The 23271-nt window shown below is 30.1% G+C and overlaps 2 protein-coding genes across 2 annotated transcripts in view; both read left to right on the forward strand.

Moving 5' to 3' along the window:
• LOC132939141 (uncharacterized) overlaps positions 1 to 23271 on the forward strand; it is a 251436-nt gene that overhangs the window by 108048 nt on the left and 120117 nt on the right. The gene's annotated exons all lie outside the window — the stretch shown is intronic.
• On the forward strand, positions 19521 to 22449 carry LOC132939375 (piggyBac transposable element-derived protein 3-like). The gene is made up of 5 exons (XM_061006503.1): positions 19521 to 19624; positions 19705 to 19951; positions 20040 to 20117; positions 20210 to 20275; positions 20342 to 22449. Exons 2-5 carry the CDS (start codon positions 19711 to 19713, stop codon positions 22003 to 22005), a joined length of 2049 nt encoding a protein of 682 aa, XP_060862486.1. The 5' UTR covers positions 19521 to 19624; positions 19705 to 19710; the 3' UTR covers positions 22006 to 22449.

The raw sequence follows: 23271 nt of genomic DNA on the forward strand, positions 1-23271 counted from the left end.
ATTACTTGGCACAGTACTACATTCCGAATCGATTTCTATTTTCGATTTCACAGATTTTTATTTCGTATGGAATATAACATTGTCTTACCGATCATAATTCAATAAGATCGATCAACTGACACAATGCTATATGCCCTACTTAATTTCAACTTTTATTTCTTCTTCTGCAATTAAATTAATTTAAATTACTATAACAACCCTAATCTACGGGAACGGGTCGGGTGGACTGTAGAAACGGGGCGGTGTTTAATTTTTGACGCCACGGTTTCACTATAGCCGGCGTTTTCCGTTTAACTCAAATTTTGAAAAAAAAAACGTAAAATGTTCGTTAAATACGAATATTATGATAAGGCGGAAGTGATAGCAAAAGGTAAATAACAAAAAAAAAACGCGAAAAAACTTCCGAAATCACACAGCCGCAAATTAACGCAATCCGGGCGGCCGGTATCGAAACCACGACCCCGGGTCATCCGCACTAACGCCTTGCCTACCTACCTACCTACTGAGTTGAAAACTGGTGTCGAATCTATGACTCTTAAGCCGTTTCGCCGTCCCGGCGAATTGCGAACGCGGTTTCAACGTCCGCAGAGGGCGTCGTAAAGGGCGACGCGACCGCGTCGGTAAGCGGAAGACGTGCTCCGCCGTCTTCGGACGTCAAAACGGCGAGATTCGCGAAAAAAATCGTACCCTCCGACGCATGTATTTATGCCCGTATATATAGTAATACCCACTCGACGGCGGCGATATCGGCACTCGGCTCTCGGCGTCATCCCGCGGTCCCGTGACTCGTCCCGGAGGAAGTACGATCGCGCGCGGCCTATACATTTTAGCGGGGAACGCGAATACGTCTTCGACGGGGATGTCCGGCGTCTCAAAGGGGGGTTTAAGGCGACCCGCGGCGAAAATTTTCGAAAAATCGTTAAAAACGTGACAACACGTGGTCGTTTTCTCTTAAGCGACTAGACCTCAAATATATAAGTATTTGAAATGCGTGTTATACAAATATTAAATAAAAACAAATGATAAACTCTACTTCAAGTACTGGTTTTCCATCCACTGTCTCTCCTAGACGTTGGGTTGCCAAAATATATTTGCAGTTTAGATCTCGAGCAAAGGACCGGACAGACTTATGGGATGTGCCGAAAGTCCATTCCTCTTAAGCGACTAGACCTCAAATATATAAGTAATTAAAATGTGTGTTGTATAAATATTAATTAAAAACAAGTAATAAAATCCATTCCAAGTGCTGCTTAAGTAGTCGGTTAAACACCATAATAAATTATTATAATATATAAATCCATGATATTAGTAAACAAATAATTATGAAATTATAAAGACACATATGTGTCAGGAAAATACAGTTTCCAAATAACACATATTATATAAAAATACTAATCAATATTGTAATTCAAAGCACTTTTAATCTTTACATATTATCAAATCCTTTCTGTCTTTATAATATATTTCAAATATGAAGAGTCGACAGTGCATAAGCAAAATATGAACTTATAACTGGTATAAAATATTGTAATATGAGTCGTAAAATAATAGTAACGTTCATCGATCTACACCAATCAGAGATATATCCATTCTAACAAGGATCAACGAGTACCTTTCACAGTTATACGAGGTAAGTGAACACATACATTTTACACTCTATGATAAATTATCAATTCCGTACTCATTTAATAATATTCTGTACTTCTGTAGTAGAAATGAAAATAATGTAATATAAGTGCCGATATGTGACCATCTTAATTCATCATACCCTTTGTTATTTGCCGCCTGAATAACACACAAAATAATGTAGATTTTGCACAACAAAGTGGGAATGACAAATTTCACTTTGCTTTATGTACCCAACTCCTACATGGAGATAAATCTCTCGGAATACTCGTTTTCTCTCGGAATACTCTCATTTATTTGGACATACACATATTTTCGTATACTCTATGGTTACTCTACTAATACTCTTCGGATCACTTGATTATTCAGACGGACTCGTTCTCGGACCAATTGTTTCACGGCAGCACGGTGTTTTGAAGCAGCGTGATATGGACAGGAGGCTGTGTTCAATGAAGACAAAGCACAATGTCCTACGTCCACGTACAATGGCTTTAACACACCTCCATACATTAATCACCACTCTTTTATTATTCAAAAGTTAGATGAATTAATTTCCATACTAAAAATCTTACTTAATTGCGTTGATTTAAACACCGGGTATGAAATTATATTGGTATATTCATCTTAATCTTTATAATCTAAAAAACACTTATGTTATTTTCATTACTGCCTACAATGTTCTCCTATATCATTGATATACCATTTTATCCAATCATAATGTTTTAATGTATATTTTCAACTCATCGTTTGTAGCTAGTCGAGGTAAGTGATACACTTTTTACACCAATCCACTAATAATATACTAGTGGAATAGAAACAAACTTATGAACCAATCAACATCTTATAGCTTTTCTATAATACGTATTAAGCCCTTGATTTTTTTCCAGCTTGTTTCTATCCCATTGCAGTATGAAACGATGAGACATGAAAAATGCTAAATATTATGAACCTGAAAGATGTTGCTGACTTGATGGTGTAAAGCAAAGAGAACGAACATGAGATTGGGTGGAAGCATGGTTTCTTTTATTATTTCCGAATGAGATTAAGTACGAAACAATACTGTAAACCAGTGTTTCCCAAACTTTTTGCAATGGAGACCCATAAATTTAATCTTTATTGGGTACGCGACCCCTTGCTAAAAATAAACAAGAAATCACGATTTAATGTTCACGTGTGAAGACTCCTCTATACCGTACATTCTTAATACCCCGTATATAGGTAGTGTTGGCTCGTTGAACGATTACGCTGTTAGATGTAGATTTATTTATCTTTTTTTATAGTAAAACCGAATAATAATACCTTGTCGAGTGATGACACAATTTGAGATTCAGGGGCGTGGATAGGCAACTCAACGTGCCCTGTTTGAAAGCAACGGGGTAGGATTAAACAGTCATATATTGCTATAACTACTACTTGTGAACACATTCATCAAGATGGCGTAAATTTAGCATCTTTGGCCGGTGGAATTTTACTAAGTCTCCGCGAAGAAAGTTTTATAGTACTTTTGTGTGGACTGGATGAAATATTAGGCGCAATCTTTAATTTAAGTTTAACACTGCAAGGTCCTACAATTTGTATTTCAGCTTTACCAACATTAATTAAAAGTACTACAATATGTCACTTAAATACAATTTTAGAAGGTTTAAAACAAGATGCAGTGAATAAAAGTACCATCATTAAAAATGCTACAGATATTTTAAGTAAACTTAATTCATTGAAAAAGGCCGATTATTTCAAAGAAACAATATCTTGCCTTTCACTGTTTTTGGAACAAACAATCAAAGAAATGAACCGTCGATTTAATGATACAGCTTTAACACTTATCGAAGGGTGTTCAATATTCGAATATTACAAATCATTTTCAAATTCATCAGAAAAAGTTATTGAACAGTTATGTGATTGTTTTTCTTTAAATGAAAATGAAAAAGATGGAGTATTATCAGATTATAAGTCTTTAATGTTTGTTGCTTTACAGAAAGTTAAAACAAACGGATATCCAATAACTGACCTTCTTGAAGCAAATATTGGTTATGAACATCTGAAAAAAATATCAGAATCCATTGTATGTATTCCAATAGGAACGCCTACCGTAGAAAGATCATTCAGTGCGATGAATATAATTATGACAAACCTTCGCAACCGAATGGGACAAGATACTCTTCAATACTGTATGAAAATAAGACGTATAGAAGGTGATGAAGATACGTCAATTAAATATGTCAAAGAGGTGATAGATTTATATGCAACAAAAAAAAACTCGCCGCATACGCTTTAAATGATAATATTAATTATACATTTTTTAAATATTAAATAATTTCAATTGTTTTTATAAGCTTAAGTTCAATTATATCAATCAGGTAAATAAAGTAAAATTTGTTAATTTGTATTATATTAATTCCACATCTCATAGTGCCCCCCCCCCCTGAAAAAATGTCTGAATTCAACACTGGTGGTCATGGACCACGGTGTGTATAGTGGGTAATGACTTATGACCCTAAATGAATAAAAACAATATAATATTTAATAATCCAACCGGTGGCTATAATTGTATATAGTTAAATACGAATAGAAATACTAGGTAGTAAATTATAAATAGTAAATATATTGGAATATTGGATGTAAAAATTGTTGCATTTTCAATGTTTCAAATAAACAGTACAATAAAATTAGATCAGAGCATTATATTAAATAATTATATTATGAATTATAAATATTATATATTAATAAGTAGATTAATGTTTATACCTACCTATTGGAGATAAGATAATTTTTATATTTTATTTGTTTCATTTATTCTGTGGCTATACGCCTATACACGTTTCCTCGTGGTATACGTCTGTATAACGATTTAAGTAATAATTATGTTGATAATACTTTTTTTTACACTTATTTTAGTAGGCGTGTAGCTCATTATTTATTAATGTAAATCGATAGGCATATATGAACTAAATATTAAAACCTATTAAATAATTGGTCAATTTACTCTAATACATATATTATTTTGTGTTATTAGCTCAAGCTAATAACACAAAATTGGATGTACATTTTGAAATTTTGAAATACTAGCTCCTTCAATATGGGTTGTATCGTCTTGAAATTTTTGAGTTTTAATGCAGTGACACCTCTATATCAAATTTCTGTTCTCAAAAAAGCCACGTCTCGTATTAAAGTTTGAGAAATTTGCAAAACAAAATTTCCCGCTAATTTTTTTTTTTTTAAAATTCAAATTTTGATCACAATATAATTTTTAAAAACTGGTAACTGGTCTTGGGACGTTTCTGCTTCGATCCTCAAAGGTTTCAAAAAGATAATTTTTTTTTGAAGGATTTGGTTTTTTTCAAGGTTGTTCAAAATCGTAATATATCGAGAAAACCTAATAACTTCAATATTGGTCGTATCTTCTTGAAATCTTTGAGGTTTAACCAGGGCCGACCCTAGGCCGGTTAGAGCGGGGCCCATGCCCTGGGCTCCGCGCCTTGGACTTCTCGTTTCGGCCCCGCGCTCACGCACATGAACTTTGCCTTCTTTCAGGAATTATTGATAAAGGTACATCACCTTTAAGAGTCTTACAAAAAATCCTTTGCAACAGTGTTGGTGATATTTATCCAAATGTTGCTATAGCATTAAGGATTATGCTCACATTACCAGTTACAACAGCGACAGCTGAAAGATCATTTTCAAAATTAGAGTTGGTAAAAAATTACTTAAGAACAACATTAAGTCAAGAGAAAACTACAAATTTAGCAATAATATTTAAGAACATGAAATAATAGACGGATTGGACTTTGATGATGTTAATGACACATTTGCTGATCTCAAATCAAGAAAAATTAATTTTTAATTATTATTGTTATTTCTGTCGTTATCTATAGTAAATAATTGTATTAATCAATTATAAAAATATACAGTAATTTAATCATAGATAATATATACATGACGTGTAATGTGTATGATGAATTGGTGAAAAATGGTTAGGTGAGGTATTGATAAAGGTAATATTGTATAGGTAAAAATACTTAACACACTGAAAAAGGGCACCAGCAGAAATGTAAACAGGAGTGTGGGATCAATGTAAAAAGTCTGGTAATACAGCACATAATATTTTTTTTTTCACAAGTAATATTATGACAATTATTATTAAATAAAATAGGCAGGGGGGCATGCCCCCTTCAGAAACTCCCTGCTGGAGGCCTTGGTTTTGAAATTTGAGAGGTTACGGAAGTGTAATAATTGCCTTTCTGTGGAATGCATCAATTTTTTTTGTGGGCCTCGCTATAAGAGTTATGCCCCGGGCCCCGCAAATAGTAGGGACGGCCCTGGGTTTAACACAGTGACACCTGTAGATCAAATTTCTGTTCTAAAAAACCCACGTCTCGATTTTAAGTTTGAGAAATTGGCAAAACAAAATTTCCCGCAAATTATTGTTTTTGAAAAATTCAAAATTTGAACTCAACACTTAGCCCCTTAATATTTGAGTTAATAAACTTTTAAAAACTGAAACGGGTCTAGGGACGCTTCTTCTTCGATCCTTGAAGGTTTTAGGTAGATAGAATTAATATTAAAAGATTTGGTTTCGTTGTTGGATATATAGAAAACGTAATAATACAAATAAAAAAATTAAATTTTTGGACAAAAGTTCATAAAAAATGATGTGAGAGAATGAGTAGATCATTTTTATATGTGCAGTAGTTCGAGAAGAACATAGGAAATAGCGAAGGATGTGTTATAGGGTGTGATGCCGGTACAAAACACTTTCAAAACCGTATGCCAGTGTATTGAAATACATAGGGTTTTAAAATTTCATGAATTTTTCATGAAATATTTCATTTTGAAGAAAAATAAAAATATAATGTTTATTATACCTAAACAATTATGTAACATGTTTACACATAATTTATAAGTTGTTTAACAAATCTATAATAGTCATAACAAACTATATGATCTAAGTATTAAATAATGAGCCCAGAGCACCTTCATATCACTCAGCCACATATACATACATATTATACGACTTTTGTACACTTTATAATTATTGAAAATACACTATTTTTTCATTCATTGTTGGAATTGACTTCAACTTTATAACAAACCATTATCTTTTGGATCGCTGATATACAACAATATTTTAAAACTCTTGTAAAAAAATGTTTTTATTCTCAAAATAATGCCAGGAATATTTTTCAGCACTATATAATATAGAATATACAAATATGAAATAATAAATCAACAAAAATAATGTTTTATTTTAAATTTTAAGTGTGCAATCAATTTTTTGTTTCTGATAATCTATAACCGAACACGTTTAAAAGAAGAAAATTTAAGGTTAGGTTAGGTTAGGTTAAGTTAGGTTAAGGAAATTTATAAACGACCATATTGTTGGATTAGTAACGCCCATTTGAACGTTCAAATGCCTATTTGCAGCTTCGGCGTGGTTATTTGTACGATTTTGATTTGTTAACACCCTTTGATATAAATTCCATATTTCTGGAGGAAATCGTGGTGATCGACGACCCACTTTTCTGCGATTTTTTCTTCCTATATAATATTCTTCAAACCATTCGAGTAACGGAACAATTTTGTCAGATAATTCATCAGCAAGCAAATCTGTTGCCACGTCTAGATCTTCTTATCTTTATAATGACACCGAAAACCAAAGTATCGGGTGAACCGCATGATTTTTTTATTCTTATACTTTATCGTCACTATAGATAACGCTCTTCCTTTCTTGTCGATTGACGTGTTTTTGTCTTATATTATATTATTAATTATTTATTAATTTATTTTTATTGGTTATTACGCCAAAGTATCAGCGCCAAAACGGCAGCGCCAAACCGGACAAGCGCCAAAACAGCGGCGCCAAAACGTCCGTGTCCGTGTTATATGTCGAACAGGAATTAACGGCCAATGTTGAGCCTTCTGAAGTTGTAGACGAATTTAAAAGTATTGTGCCATTTCAAAGGCGATTGTTAAGTTAATACAAAAAATTATACTAGTGTTGTTTTAATTTATTTATTAACTACTAATGATTTATGAACTAATTTACTATAAAATTAAACAATAAATTATTATAATCAATACTTACATATTACATAGTAAAATAGTTAGCTTACAGGAGGTAGGTAATTAAAACTGTTGTAAATAAAGCCTTTAAAATGTTAGAATTTATAAACAGAAATACAATTAATTTTAAAAATATTAAACCAATCATTTTTAAAAAAAATTAAAAACTAAAAATTATATGGCATACAATTAATCTTGATATAATTTTTGGATAGATTCTAGAGTTAGAAGCTTTTTATTAAAATTCAATTTCTAACAACTAACTATAATATTCATGTAAATTTAAAATAAATATGATTAAGTTTATCTGGAAGGTATGATCATAAATAAATGTTTTTATATTACATTCATGGTTTTACATGGTTAGGTATATACACTGGTTTTATTATTTTTCACTTTTAACAAGTCATGTTTTTTTTATGTAAGTATCAATGTTTTCGGGTAGCAATACTGATCTATAAATGTCATATATACCTATCTCAGGATTTATTTTATTTACAAAATGTATTATCACTGATCTCCTTAACTACAATAGTGTCTGATAGTTGATACATTGGTCTAAGACTTAAAAACTTGTTACTACATAATATATATATTTGTTATTCCAGCTTGGTTCTTCATAGTAACTTTTTAAAAATTCGAAAAAAAAAATACTAACAATTTGGGAAACAAAAGTTATTTGAGCCAAGTATTTATTTTATTTTATTTTTATTTATTCTTAAAGATTGGCCTACTGAACAAAAGGAAAATGCCAAAAAAACAAATTAACTTTAGTCTTATCTCCAAAATTGTTAGAGACTTGACACTTAATTAACCAAGGTCTTTAAGATCATATTAACACTTTTACACAATTTGAACCAAATTAAAGTCTAAGAAAATTGTAACTTGCCAAATGGGTTGCCACTCATGCCCCTTAAACAGAAATATGTGGTATTATATTGTAAGTCCAGAAATCTACGGTCCAGAAATGTATGGTCCAGGTTTGTACGGTCCACAATTATACTGTCCAGATATGTACTTTCCAGATATTATGTACAGTCTGGGTTTTTAAGGTCCATGAATGGACCATTCATGTATAGATGTGTACTCATGTATCTCTCCATCACTATCAGTCATGAATGTTTTACATTTTGACAACTGACATGATACCCACGTTAAGATCATTAACGAGTCAGATTAGTAGACAGTAAACCCATTTTTTAGGTTAGATACCTATACATTTGGTGCATACTTAGACGCTAGACGTGCTAGTAATATTCTAAACGCGAAATTGTGACTGTTCTTAATAGGACTACACGTGACTTTAAACGTATTCAATTTATAATACCTTTACCGTTGGTGTTTAACATTACATTTTGAACATAATAGGATTACTGCCAGTGGCGGCTCGTGGTATGGACGTTGGGACGATCGCACGCCCTACTAAAATTAATTAAATGAAGAAAATTAATTGTATAATATTCTTAATTTTACATTTTTAAAAAATATTTTTTATTAAAAATGCAATTTTTCAAAAATGCAAATTTCTAAATAGTAAAATAGTTATAAATTATAATAAATTTGTCTATTACATTTGTCGTGTGCGAACAATAAAATTTGTGTCTCTCAGATACCACGAGCATATGGGTACGCTTGTACACACAAGCTGGCTTTGGACGACCGGCAGCGTTATACAAGCAATATTCTGAATTCGTATATAATAATTTATAGGCGAGGCGCAGCAATCGTGTACGTGCGGGTACGTTTATTGTTTAAGCTGCGATGTTAAATACAGATTTGGACGACCGGTAGTGTCGTCCATACAGTAAAATATTTATATATATTATATATTTATATTACTATATTGGGTAATTTATTTTTAAAATTAACTGCGTTGTTGGCTGCTAATCGGTATTATTATTATTTTCATTTTCATTTTCAGCTGTGACCTGTAAGATGTATATATTTTTCGTATATTTAAATACCTATGACTACCGCTATTATATTTAAAGTCACACCCCAACCACCAGCACCCATGAGCCGCCGCTGATTACTGCAGATAATACGTTGCTATGGACATTGTAATTCAAGTAGAATTAAAAGTTATCGTTGGTTATCTTTCTTATATATTATCAACTGCCTATTCATAATTATAAAGATTATGAGTATTTAATGAACATAGATTGCCTACTTAGGTGACTAAGTTGCACTTACTATATCTCATCATCGTGGTAAAAATTTACCATAGGTGGATTGCACACCTGATATACTAGCTGCTTGCGTATGTCCGTAATCCAATATAATATTCAGATTGTCTACCTAAGTTACCTTACCAAGTTGTACATAAAAAGATTTTCACTTGAGGTGCTGACTTGCTAGACACTAAAACACGGTTTAAGACTATTACACTTTTTACATAGAAAAAAGTACGCGATATACGATGGCACACAACACTCGATCCACCATAGAAATATGGGTATACATTTTTTAAGAAATTTATATTTTTTTAACTAATCTTTGGCACGGGCAACGCTGTGCGGGACAGCTATTTAATGATCAAAAAAAAGGAAAAAAAAAGTGAGAAAATAGTTTACCGCTTTGCTGTACAGTTGTACGAGATGACGTACTCAATACGTGCCTTGCCATTGAATAGGCAACTATAATAGTGTGTATTGTTAGGAAAACATTTTTAAAAAGCAAGCTAGTAGGTAATCATTTTACTGTACAGTGTAGACTTTACAGAAGGGTCTTGTTTGTTGAGTGTAACTCGTTTTTGATCAAGTCACTGTAGTCTGTAATGGATCATGTATGTGCGTACAAAAAACCGATACAGAGCTGAGACAGACCATTCCTATAATTAATTATATTTTTCAATTATAGGTACTTTCAGAGAAAAATTAATATTAAATATATATAATTATATACAGGATGATTTTTAAGCATGTTCGCCCTATTTTAATATTTTAATTATTAATTTATTCAAATTCCGATTTCTGGATTAATTAAATAGACTGGAAGACCAAATAAAAAAAAATAATATAATATAATAATATTGGAATCATTGAGTTTTGTTGTACCACTTACATCATTTGATCCTGTGACAAAACTCTATGTTTTAAATTAGGAACTATGCTTTTTAATTTTGAATTATTAAGCAGATATTTTATTTGTCATGTAAATTGTAATGTATCAAAATCAAAATTCGAGTGAGTAGTTTTTGAGTTGTAGGTATATACCTTTGTGTACCCAGGATTAATACCCGGACAGCATCTTGTTATGATAATATTATTATAGCATTATAGTAACGTTATACTAATATTATTTGTTATTACAATGTTATAATAATATTATTAATCATAAAATTGCTGTCTGGGTATGTCTATGGTAATGGGTTAAATAGAAATGGGGGCCACACATGGGTGCCCATTGGTGGTGGGGGGGGGGGGGGGGGGGGGGGTAAGACAGTGCTCTTGCCCCCCCCCCCCCCTGGGAAAAAATATTATGAAGTTGTAGCTCAATAAATATTACCACAATATTACCTTATTACCGAGGCAAATTATTTGTTGAAATCACTTTTAAGATAATATGAAATAAGTATAAAAATTTACTCATTGTTATCGAATATTAACATCATAGATAGGTCGCGTAGTCTGTAGTCCGTATAGGTTAGGTTAGGTTAGGTACCTATATGTAAAATTATTTATTGCAGACAATTTGTGGTAAATCCATAAAGATCACAATATAGGTACTACAAATATTTTATCAGACTACATTGACTGCATTTTAGGAAGGCTGGGAATTAACTAGTTACTTTTGGCTTTTCATTAACTTAACTGTTAATTTACTAAATTTATTTCTTAATTAACGTGAAATTAACGAGTTAACTTTTCATTTTAAGAAGTAAGTTAAGTTGATTTATTTTGTTTTAAATTTTATAATATTTCACTATTTCAGTCTATTTCGTTTTCATGTCAAAAAATATGTATCGTAAATTGTTTAAAGTTAAAAATGTATATCATTCGAATCTAACTTATATGGAAATACTGTATGAAGTATTAACACTACCTATATCTTAAAATTTAGTTTTGGGTTGGAAAAAAATTAAGTACGCTAGCGTTGTATAAAAAAATTAACTTTTTTTTAACTTAATAAAAAGTTAACAAAAAGTGTGGATTAAATTTTAACTTAACTGAGTTAACCTATAATTAAATTAACTTTTAACTTTTAACTTTTTGTTATTGGTGCATAATAACTTAACTTAACCTAGTTAAAAAATATCATTAACTTGCCCAGCCTTGCATTTTAGTCGTCCATTTTCTGTGTGACATTATATTTAGAGCTGACTGCTGAGTGTCATTAGTGATTATTCAATATTATTTTTTAAATAATATTAATTTTAAATTTTTAGTATGGATATAATATGATCTTTTTTAATTTAAAAAAAATCTGATGAAGATAATGCATCTGCTGTGCTTGAGCCACACACATAAAAAATACAAGTTTTTCTGCTCAAGTAAATTCAAACCCGGAATGTTATACGTCAATAAATACGGTACCTACATTAACTATTAATAATGCATCTGCTGTGTGCTTGAGCCTAGGATTGTTCGATTATTTTTGGGGGGAATCGAATATGATTATGCACAAGCACAATTAATTAAAAAAATCGATTGATTGAAAAATTATTAATCGATTAGTTGAAATAACGATCAATCGATTAATTGAAACAATCAGGCTATAATTATTTAATCAAGAAGTAAGTAATTTATTTATTAATGAGTTAACACTTTAACATTGTAATTTTATTAAGTCTGGAGTCATATCCGAACGTAAAGTTCTATAGCTTCTGAGCATTTATCAACATGTCATAGTAAAGCTAAATATACCTCACATCGCATTCAAAATGAATTAATTTTATTATGTGGAAATGTATTATGTGATCAAATTGTTCGAGAACATGTATGAGAACATGATTTAGCTTAAGTTTTTCACTGTTAGCAGACGAAACTTCCGATATTGCTGGTATTGAACAACTTTCGATTGGTGTTCGTTATGTTGATTGTTCAAAAACTATAAGAGAAGAATTCATAGGATTTAGTGCACTACAAACATTAGATGCAGTTGGTATAGCTACTTCTATTTTGACTTCTGTTGAAAAATACAGTCTGAATATAAATAAACTTGTTGGCTTGGGTTTTGACGGATGTTCAGTAATGGCTGGAAAGGAAAATGGAGTTCAGAAAATAATTTGTGATAAATATTCTAAAGCAACATTTTTTTACTGTACTTCGCATAGACTTAATCTGGTTGTAAATTATTTGAATGCAGTAGCAGAAATACAAAATACTGTAGGAGCAATTAAAGAGCTTATTCATTTTTTTCGTGAAAGTGTACTTCGTCAATACTCATCTCAATAAGAACCAGTTACAAATAAACTGCAGGGGCAAAATATATTGATTTATACTCGGTCCAAAATAATATTCAAGATTTATTAATTATATTTAATTATAATAGAGAACAATCAGATATCGTTTTTAATGATATTTTTAATAACTCCGTATTTATGGAGAAAAAATTGGCGCAGAAATTAAAATTCCACGCATTACATCCAAACAAAAAAAATAGATCAAATTACGAAACCGATTCTGCTGAACACTATTACAGACTTTCTATTTTTATTCCGTACTTAGATTCACTAATATCATCTCTTTCACGACGATTTTCAAGTATAAATGAAATAGCATTCTCAATAAGTCTACTGCATTCTACAAATATTAAAAAGTACACTATTAATGATTTCAAAGAAAAAATTAAGCTGATTAGTGATCATTATGAAATTGAAAATATGATAGAGGAATCTAATATTTGGTATCAGTATTGGATTGATAAAAACTTGATTGACTCCCAGTGTGATGAAATTTTGTTTCTTGATTTATTGGCTCATTGCGAATATTATCCTGCAATTTTTCAAATACTTAATATTTTAACTGCCTCTGACAACGTGCACAATAGAAAGATCGTTCAGTACATTAAGACGAGTAAAAACGTGGCTTCGCTCTACGACTGTAGTAGATTGTTCAAATGGGTTGTGTATGATGAGCCATCATCGTGAAAGAGTTAACGCAAACAAAGATACTTTCATTCAGGATATCATTAATATGTTTGGAATAAAACGAAGAAATTTGCAGTTCTTATTTACTGATACCGAATAATATACTTAATTTTATTATTTAATTTCTATTTTTTTACATGCTTATTATAATTATTATTTATTTATTTATTTATTCATATGGCAATTATTCCGTTCAGAATCTAATATAGAATGCATGTATACATTTATATGTGAAAAATAACATTAAAGCTTAATCATCTTACAATCGAATTTTTTTTTTATTTTGATTCCCCCCCCCCCCCCTAAAATTTTACCTATAGGCGCCCATGGGACCACTTAAATTATTTGCAGTAAAAAAAAAGGAGTTCTCGTTTGAAAAATAGAAGTTTGTATCACCACCTAACACTCCTTAAGTAGTGTAACAATTATAAATATAAATATGTTACATGACACCTATGTATATAATACGAACTCTACCGTATGTACGATTAACTGCTGACCGATACATTAATATTAAAACACACACACATAATTGTAACTTATTCTCGTAGTTCGTTGTGCACCGTTGATTACCGGACTCCGTATGACTACGATACAGTTACATAGTATAATAGAACATAGTTGATATATTTGTGAGTATTAATATTTGTAAGTGTTTAGTAGACAATAAAACATAATTATAACTGAAAAGGAATCCTAGTAATTTAAATATATTTAAGATCCTGATATCTACATATCCTGCCCCTGGCAACGGTATTTATATCTATAGGATCCCACGATTCTCCCTGGATATCTTATATTTAACTGGTCGTTCCCCCGACCACGTTACATATTGGTGGAGGCGCCGAAGCCTGTAATAATAATTACAGTTATATTTGGTTCCTAGGATTTTGTTTCAGTTTTAATACATTTATAATTTTAAGTAGATTAAAAATTTTTTTTTTCTCTTTAGTAAAAATGTAAGTGATTAATACTGAATATAGGTTTTAAGAGGAATTGTAAGTTTTAAGAGAGACAATTTAATTTAAAGAAAAAATTTAATTTTAAGTGAGATAAAGTTTTGAATAAAGGAATTTTAAGCGATTAATACTGACTATAGGTTATAAGAGAAATTTTAAATTTTAAGAGAGATAATTGAATTTAAAGGAAAGAATTATTATAAGTGAAATAAAGTTTTGAATAAAGAAAGTGTAAATGATTAATACTGACTATAGGTTTTAAGAGAGACAATTGAATTTAAACAAAAAATTTAATTTTAAGTGAGATAAAGTTTTGAATAAAGGAAGTTTAAGTAAATAATATTGACTATATAGGTTTTGAGAGAAAATTTAAGTTTTAAGAAAGATAAATGAATGTGAAATAAATAACTTTAATTATAAACAAGAAAAGTTTGAAATAAGGAGTTTTGAGTGATAATATTAAGCATAGATTTTAAGTATTAAGGTAACAATATATTAGTATATATGTTAGAATATAACGAATTGTTTAAAATTTAAACATACACAAAATAAAAATAGGTTAAGAAAGTTAACCATAGTTAATCTATTTAGAACGAGTCTTTTTTTATTAATAGTGGTAGATAAATAATGGAATGTGGTATTTAAAAAACAACGATAATAATCTTACTATAAATTTAAATACAGAAATTATTAAGTTGGTGTCTCAGAGTTTTAATTTATTGAAAGCCGATAGAGAAGAATTATTAGAATTTCTTAATAATTTAACGTTAGAACAAGTACAGATTTTATTTAATGCGAGTAACGCAATTCGAGTAGAACATTTTGAAGGTAACATAAAAAATTTAAACGACAAAAAATTAGATATTTTTGAATCTTTCTTATCACAAGAAGAATTAGATATATTTTTCAGTGGTAAACTAGGACAATTACCATACATAAAGAAAGATAGGTTGCAAACTATTTTACACGAACAATTCGGCATTGTAACAGACCGTCATACTCAGGAACAATTAAGAGATTTAGCACGTAATATCATACGGAAAAATATTAAAATAAATAATGAATCAATAGAGACATTAACTAATAACGTAACAGAAAACTCAGTAGTCATAAAAAATTCAGAAAACAAAGACGATCAAGGCAGTTTAAATCTTAACGACAAAACATTTATTCTAGACAAAATATTAGATAGTAACTATTTGGATATAAATCAAACAAATTGCATGGAACCAACTAAAATAATTAATAATTATAACAATAAAAACAAACTAAAATCAAAAATGGAATTTAAAACAATGATCCATCAACCGCAAACTTTTTCGGGAAAAATGGGAGAGGACGTTGATTCTTTTATAGAAAATTTTGACTTAGCTGCAATAATAAATAACTGGGGCGAAACAGAAAAAATTACGTTGTTACCTTTATATTTGAAAGACTCGGCATCAAAATTTTTTAAATTAATAAAAACCAAAACACCAAACATAAACTGGGAACAGACTAAACAACAAATAAAGGAGAAATTTACTAATATTGGGAATGATAAATTACTTAGAATACAATTAAACCAAAGAAAGTTAATGGACAACGAAACTTTAAATGAATTTATAATAAATATGATGGAACTTTGCTATAAAATTAATCCAAACATGATGGAGGAAGAAATTTGCGAGAAAATATTGGTGGGTTTACCAGATGAAATATACAATAAAATAGAAATTTTAGACAACACAAACATAACGAAAATTACAGAAAATTAAAAAAGATACGAATTAGCAAAAATGGTTAGAAAAACAGACGAAAAACAAAATTCAAATGTAGATAAATTAAATGAAGAGATAAATATTCTAAAAAAAACACATTTGAAAACAGCCAATAATTCAAAATTAAACATTGTAGGCTCAACGATAATTCAAATACAAATAGCATCGTTCATAATACACCATCAGGCGGTGGTAGTAGATAGTTTATGCACCCCAATCTTATTAGGTTTAGAATTTTTGACAAAAACATAAACGGTCATGAATTTAAAAGACAATGTTATATTATTCAGATACGAAAATCAAGAAGTAAAATTACCAATAAAAACCTCGGGAAATAAAGAACGATAAACAGGGAACCGAAATACAAAACTTCTCCCGCGAAATATTAAACGAGTATCAAAAATTTGTATTGCTTGATAATAATTCACAACATTTTAACCATAGATACGAGGAAATAACTGGCGATTTATTCAGCGATCGGTCAAGTGACGCAATCGCTCACTGCGTCAGCGAATGCCTAACGATGAACCGTGGTATCGCTTTACAGTTTCGTTAAATTTTAACAATATCGATAATTTGATTTCACAAAAAAAAAAGAGTAAGGGAAATCGCATTTATTAAAACAGAAAAAAAGTGGCTATTATATTTAATTACAAAAAACCACTATTACGAAAAACCAACGTACGTTAACATATTTGCGACATTACAAAACCTGGGAACATTTTGCTTAGAACAACAAATTAAAAGAGTTGCATTACCTAAAATATGCGCAGGACAAAACGGAAAAGAATGGCCCGTTATCTCCAGTATGCTGAGATTCATATTTCAAAATACGTGCATAACAATATCTATTTATGCATTAAACCAGTAAATATTAAATAACAATGAAACCACTAACATAAACAAGTCAAAATTAAATAATAATGGAACTACCGACAAAATGAATAATAATGGAATGGGATTTTTTTTTTTGCCGACAATATTGACCACACACTGAGGGAAAATATTTTATTAGATGCGTCATACTTAAACAAAATCGAGGAAGTACCTTCTGACGGCGATTGCGGTGCACATGCACTACGTGTTTGCTTGAGAGAAGAAGGGCTAGAGTTATCTACTATAGACATACTAAAGAAAATTAATATAATTTACCTATAATAATATGGACAGATGCAAGCAAAATTGGTATAGCTGGAACCTTACTACAAAAATCAGAAGAAGATAAACAACTGCATCCAGTTTCCTTTGTCTCCCGGTGGTTAACTACGACAGAAGAAAAATACAGCGCAATAGAATTAGAATTGTTAGCGATAGTATTTACGTTAGAAACATTCCGCACATATATATACGGTGTCGAAGTAGAAATTTGGACAGACCACGCCCCACTTAGATATTTAGACAACATTAAAACGCCATCGGTGCGAATTCAACGACTAAAAAGTAAAATAATTGATTTTGACTTCATAATAAAATATCGAAAAGGACTTTTAAATCAAGAGTGTGATGCGATGTCAAGAAACCCGGTGCTTGATCCACCAACTTATTAACAGGAATTGCAAAAGGATAGGGACTTAACCATTTGTCACGTTACCGTTATCAATTTAGCAATAGAACAACGTAATGACCCGATACTTAACAAAATAATACAATTATTAGACAACCCGGACGTATTGGACCAAGTATGGATAAGAAAATCGAGAAATTACTTTTTAAATCAAGAAAATATTCTTATGTATAAACATATGTCCAAAGGAAACAAAGTATATTTAATAACGTTACCTAATTGTCGTCAAAATGAAATTTTATGTAACTTTCACGACCACCCATTCGCGGCCCATCTCGGAATAGACAAAACATGCAAAAAAATCATAGAACGTTATTTCTGGCCAACCATGTATAAAGATATTCGCACATTTGTAACTTCATGTTTAAGTTGCTAAAACCGAAAGGCTGATAAAACTGCTACATACGGTCATATGTTAACATCACCAAAAATAACAGGAAGGCCCTTCGAGAGGTTCACTATAGACTATATAGTGCCGATAAATCCACCGAGTAATGGATTTTCATACATTTTAGTAGGCACATGCGGGACTACAAAATACCAGGGCTTGAAACCGATTTCAAAACCGGTTTCAGAAATCGGTATAAACCGTTAAAAAACCGAAACCGAAATCAAAATCGAAAACGAAACCAAAAAAAATTGGATACCGGTATTAAAGTCAAAACCGAAATCGAAAAAAATTGGATACCGGTATTATAATCTAAAACCGAAACCGAAAAAAATTGGATACCGGTATTAAAGTCAAAACCGAAATCGGAAAAAATTGGATACCGGTATTATAATTTAAAACCGAAACCGCAAAAAATTGGATACCGATATTAAATATAAATTCAAAACCGAAATCGGAAAAAATTGGAAACCGTTGTTATAACTTATAACTCAATTTTTTTAATTTTAATATTTTAAATAATGCTTTTTTTTTGAATTAACGTAAATTATTTTAAAATGTACGTCAATACGTAAATTGCATTGATACACCCATGGGATTATGATTTTTCAGTCCCCAATGTCATTATAATGGCATTACAATAAAAATAAATGTAGAAATTATAATTGTGTGTATAACTGGACGGAAATTGGTTTATTTTGTCAACGAATATTTATAGATAATAATAAGAATTATGGTTATATATTTTATAACTAAACAATAGTCAAAATAAATTATGTAAAAAAAAAAAAAAAATTTGCCGGGATTTTTTTTTTTTTTTTTCTTGTAATAAATATTAATTATTGATAATCAATTGGGAAAAATCCCATATTTTTTTTCCCGTGTCAACACTGATGTTATTGTATTATGCCGGTATTAAAATGTGGTTATTATCTTTTATCAGTGAGTGGTATCGTCTTAAGTAATATGCCATTATAATGGCAGTTGGGCCTTGGGCGTTTACAACATTTTGTGATAACCGATAATATTATTATTCATGTGCACGTGCATTTTGCCGCTGTAATTAGTTATCATTTATCGTTATTCTCCGAATCTCGTCCGGTACTCGAACGAGTAACTCGTTGTTACGTTACGAATTCTGTTTCTATTGCTTAGTGAAGAATATCAACTATATTAGTAAGTATTCTTTTAATTAAACCACATAGGTAGGTAGTTTTAATCAGTTGATTCAATTTAATTTATGTTATAAACTCTAGTTTGTAATGTTAAAAAAGCAGCAGCAACTGCCCTACGGAGACATCATCGAATTGCTAGGTGATGGGAGAGATTCAGAACTATCATCATTGTCAGGCGACGACGATGATTTTGTTGATGACAATGAATACCCTCGTTCAGAAATCGAAAAGTCTAGCAAAGAACAAATGTTTGAAAATGTACTTGATGATTTTGAACTGTTTGATTTCGAAGATGATGAAGATTTCAACGTTTTTGGCATAAATAATGGTATGTAAAATATTATTTTATATTATTTATTTTTTTGTTTCTAATTATTTAAATTTTCTTTATGAAACAATTACACTGTATATTTTAGAAACAGTTGAAGATGAATATGAAGTATTTAATCTACCAATGCATCAACTTGAACAGCAATCAGATAATAATGTTAATGGTATGTAAAATATTATTTTATATTATTTATTTTTTTGTTTCTAGTAATTTTAATTTTTCTTATGAAACAATAAATTACACTAAATATTTTAGAAACAGTTGAAGATGAACATGAACCACTGCAACAAGGTGAACAGCAATCAGATAACAATGCTTATGGTATATAAAATATTATTTTGAATTATTTTTATTTGGTTTCTTTTTAAATTTTAATTGTTTTAATAGCTAGGCCAAGTACACCTGCAATACCACCACATCATATAGCAATAAGACCTGTAGTTGAACACGGACTACACCTCAATAACCTACCATATTACACAAAAAATGAAATTAAATGGTCAAATAGACCATTTGTCAGTAGTTTCTTAAAGATTTCGCCACCAGCTCCAGAATTATCAACTACTTATAGGACTCTATCACCAATAGAATATTTCAGTAAATATTTTCCTGAGGAAGAGTTTGAAAATACGGCCAAGTACACAAATATTTATGCCAAACAAAATAATTTCATAAATTATGTAGATACTACACCTTCAGAAATGAAGGTGTTTGTGGGTATACATTTGAAAATTGGTTGTCAAAAACCTAGTAGAATAAGATTATGTTGGACTAATGACGACAGAGTAAATATAATTGCTGATAATATGTCTCGAAATCGTTTTTTTCAGTTGAGGTCTTGTTTTCATGTAATGAATAATGATGACATTCCTGAAAACAATGTTGATAAATTTATAAAAGTTAGACCACTTTATAATTCTTTTTTAAAACGTTGTAAAGAATTGCCAGTAGAAACTAATCTAGCTGTAGATGAGCAAATGGTCAAATTTAAAGGGAAATTAGGTGTCAAACAATATATGAAAGGCAAACCCTGCCCTTGGGGTATTAAAAATTTTTTACTCTGCTCTGCTAATGGTATGGTTTACAATATGATTTTATACCAGGGCAGTTCAACTGAAATAAATCATGAAATACAAAAAAAATATGGCCTCGGGGGTTCCATAGTTTTACAATTAGTTGAACACATAGATAAAAATGAACATTATTTATATTTTGATAATTATTTTAGTTCTTACAATCTATTTACATCACTTGATTGTTTGGGAATTAAAGCAGCTGGGACAATTAGACTTAATCGTTTTGCTAATCCTCCAGTTGTGAGCGATAAAGAGCTAAATACATTAGGAAGAGGAGCCTCATATGAAGTTACCTCAACAGATGGAAAAGTTGGTCTGATTAAATGGTTGGATAACAAATCTGTTACTCTCGCTTCTAACTTTGTGACTTCAGGCAGCCCAGATATTATTAAACGATATGATAAAAAAAATAAATCTTATGTTGAAGTATGTCGCCCTGAAATTGTAAAATTGTATAATGATTCAATGGGTGGGGTGGATTTGCATGATCAACTCATTAGCTACTACAGAGTATTTATAAAATCTAGAAAATGGACTTTGCGTATGCTCTTTCATTCCTTTGATATGGCCACTTGTAATTCATGGTTAGAATATAGAAATGATGCTGAAGCAATAAATTTACCAAAAAAAAAAGTAATGGACTTATTAGTCTTTAAGCAAAATTTAGCTTCAACATTAATTTCTATAGGGAGTTCTGTAGTAACACCTTCCAGAAAACGAGGGCGCCCGTCGTCATCTAACAAAATTATAGTTCAACCTAAACCTCGCACAAAAAATCGTTTAATTGATAGATACCCTACTGATGTGATAAGAAAAGATAACATTGGCCATTATGTATACATAGATAACTTGAGAGATGCCACATTCTGTAAATTAGAGGGGTGTAAAAAAAGAACCCATATGGCATGCAAAAAATGCAATGTCCATTTATGTATTACTAAGACAAGGAATTGTTTTTTTGATTATCATAATTAAATATTTAAATCTTATTATAATTATGTACCTAAGTTTATATATATAATTATTAACAATGTAACAGATGATCTTTTATTTTATATTTATTTACCTAATGTTATTACTACTTAGAAGGATGTTTTTTATTTGTTTTATCGTTTTATGTAACTGCAAAGACTGCCACAGTATAACCATTGTGATAATGATTATAAACTTTATTTTTTATTGTCTTATTTAATTTTATATTAATTGTTCTAATTTTTAATTTTTAAAAATTGTTATTTATATTTTGTTTTTACGAATAAAGATTATTCATATGATGTAGTGCGTTATACGTTAAAGCCCAATTGCCATTAAAATGGTAATGTAAGTTATTATATTTAACGCCCAAATGCTATTATAATGACAAGTCACCAAAACTGAAGTTTGGGTAGTCAAAAAATTTCAAAATTCGAAATTTCTCTTAATTTAAGTATGTTTTATGTAAAGAACACATAAATTATTTTTTTTTATCATCAGATCATAATTCGGGCCTGAAAGGGTTAAAATGTTGATAACCATTTCATTATTTGAAAAATTATTATAGTTGTTTTATGCTTTTATTATAATAGTAATGAATAATAAATAATATTATTAATAGATATTAATTATTTATTGGGCAGCACATTTGACAGATGACGGCCCGTATATGGGTCTATTAATTTATTAGATTGTTATTTAATAGTATTAAGCTATTAAATACTGAATAGTACAATACTATTATAATCAAACTATAAAATATAAATAATAAGAAAATCATATAATAATTACTGCTAGAACCAATTATTTATAGAGGTACAATACCAGGAAAAACTGAAAATAGCACAGCTTTTAATTTGTGTGAGTGATCGTACGACCATCACCGCTACTGCAGTCTGTAGGCCGTGGGGAGCAGAAACAATAATAATAATTAATAACACTAATATAAAAATAAATTTAAAATATATAATATTGTTTAAGAATTATTTAGTTATTAAAAATAACTGTATTTTTAATTTTTCCCTAGTGCCCATACACTGTATAGTGTACCTATATAATATATATTTCGATATAGAATATTTTGAAATTTTCGTACTGTGTTTGCAGTAGTGCAGTCAGCGTGTTTGTCGTTCATTATAGTGTAGTTCCTTATCGGTTTACTTTTTTTATGTACAACTTGCAACTTAATAATTACGAGTCCATCCACGACAAATACTTTTTCAATTTTATTTTTACTAAATGATTTATTTACTATAAATAAAGATACCT

This window comes from Metopolophium dirhodum, chromosome 2 (genome assembly GCF_019925205.1).
Source record: "Metopolophium dirhodum isolate CAU chromosome 2, ASM1992520v1, whole genome shotgun sequence".
Taxonomy (NCBI): Eukaryota; Metazoa; Arthropoda; class Insecta; order Hemiptera; family Aphididae; genus Metopolophium; species Metopolophium dirhodum.

Excerpts from the sequence above, each read along its gene's own strand:
- LOC132939375 (XM_061006503.1), top strand. The coding sequence starts at position 19,711 with ATGTTAAAAAAGCAGCAGCAACTGCCCTACGGAGACATCATCGAATTG. Across the intron at positions 19,952-20,039 it reads CGTTTTTGGCATAAATAATG|AAACAGTTGAAGATGAATAT; the intron begins GTATGTAAAATA and ends TGTATATTTTAG. Across the intron at positions 20,118-20,209 it reads ATCAGATAATAATGTTAATG|AAACAGTTGAAGATGAACAT; the intron begins GTATGTAAAATA and ends TAAATATTTTAG.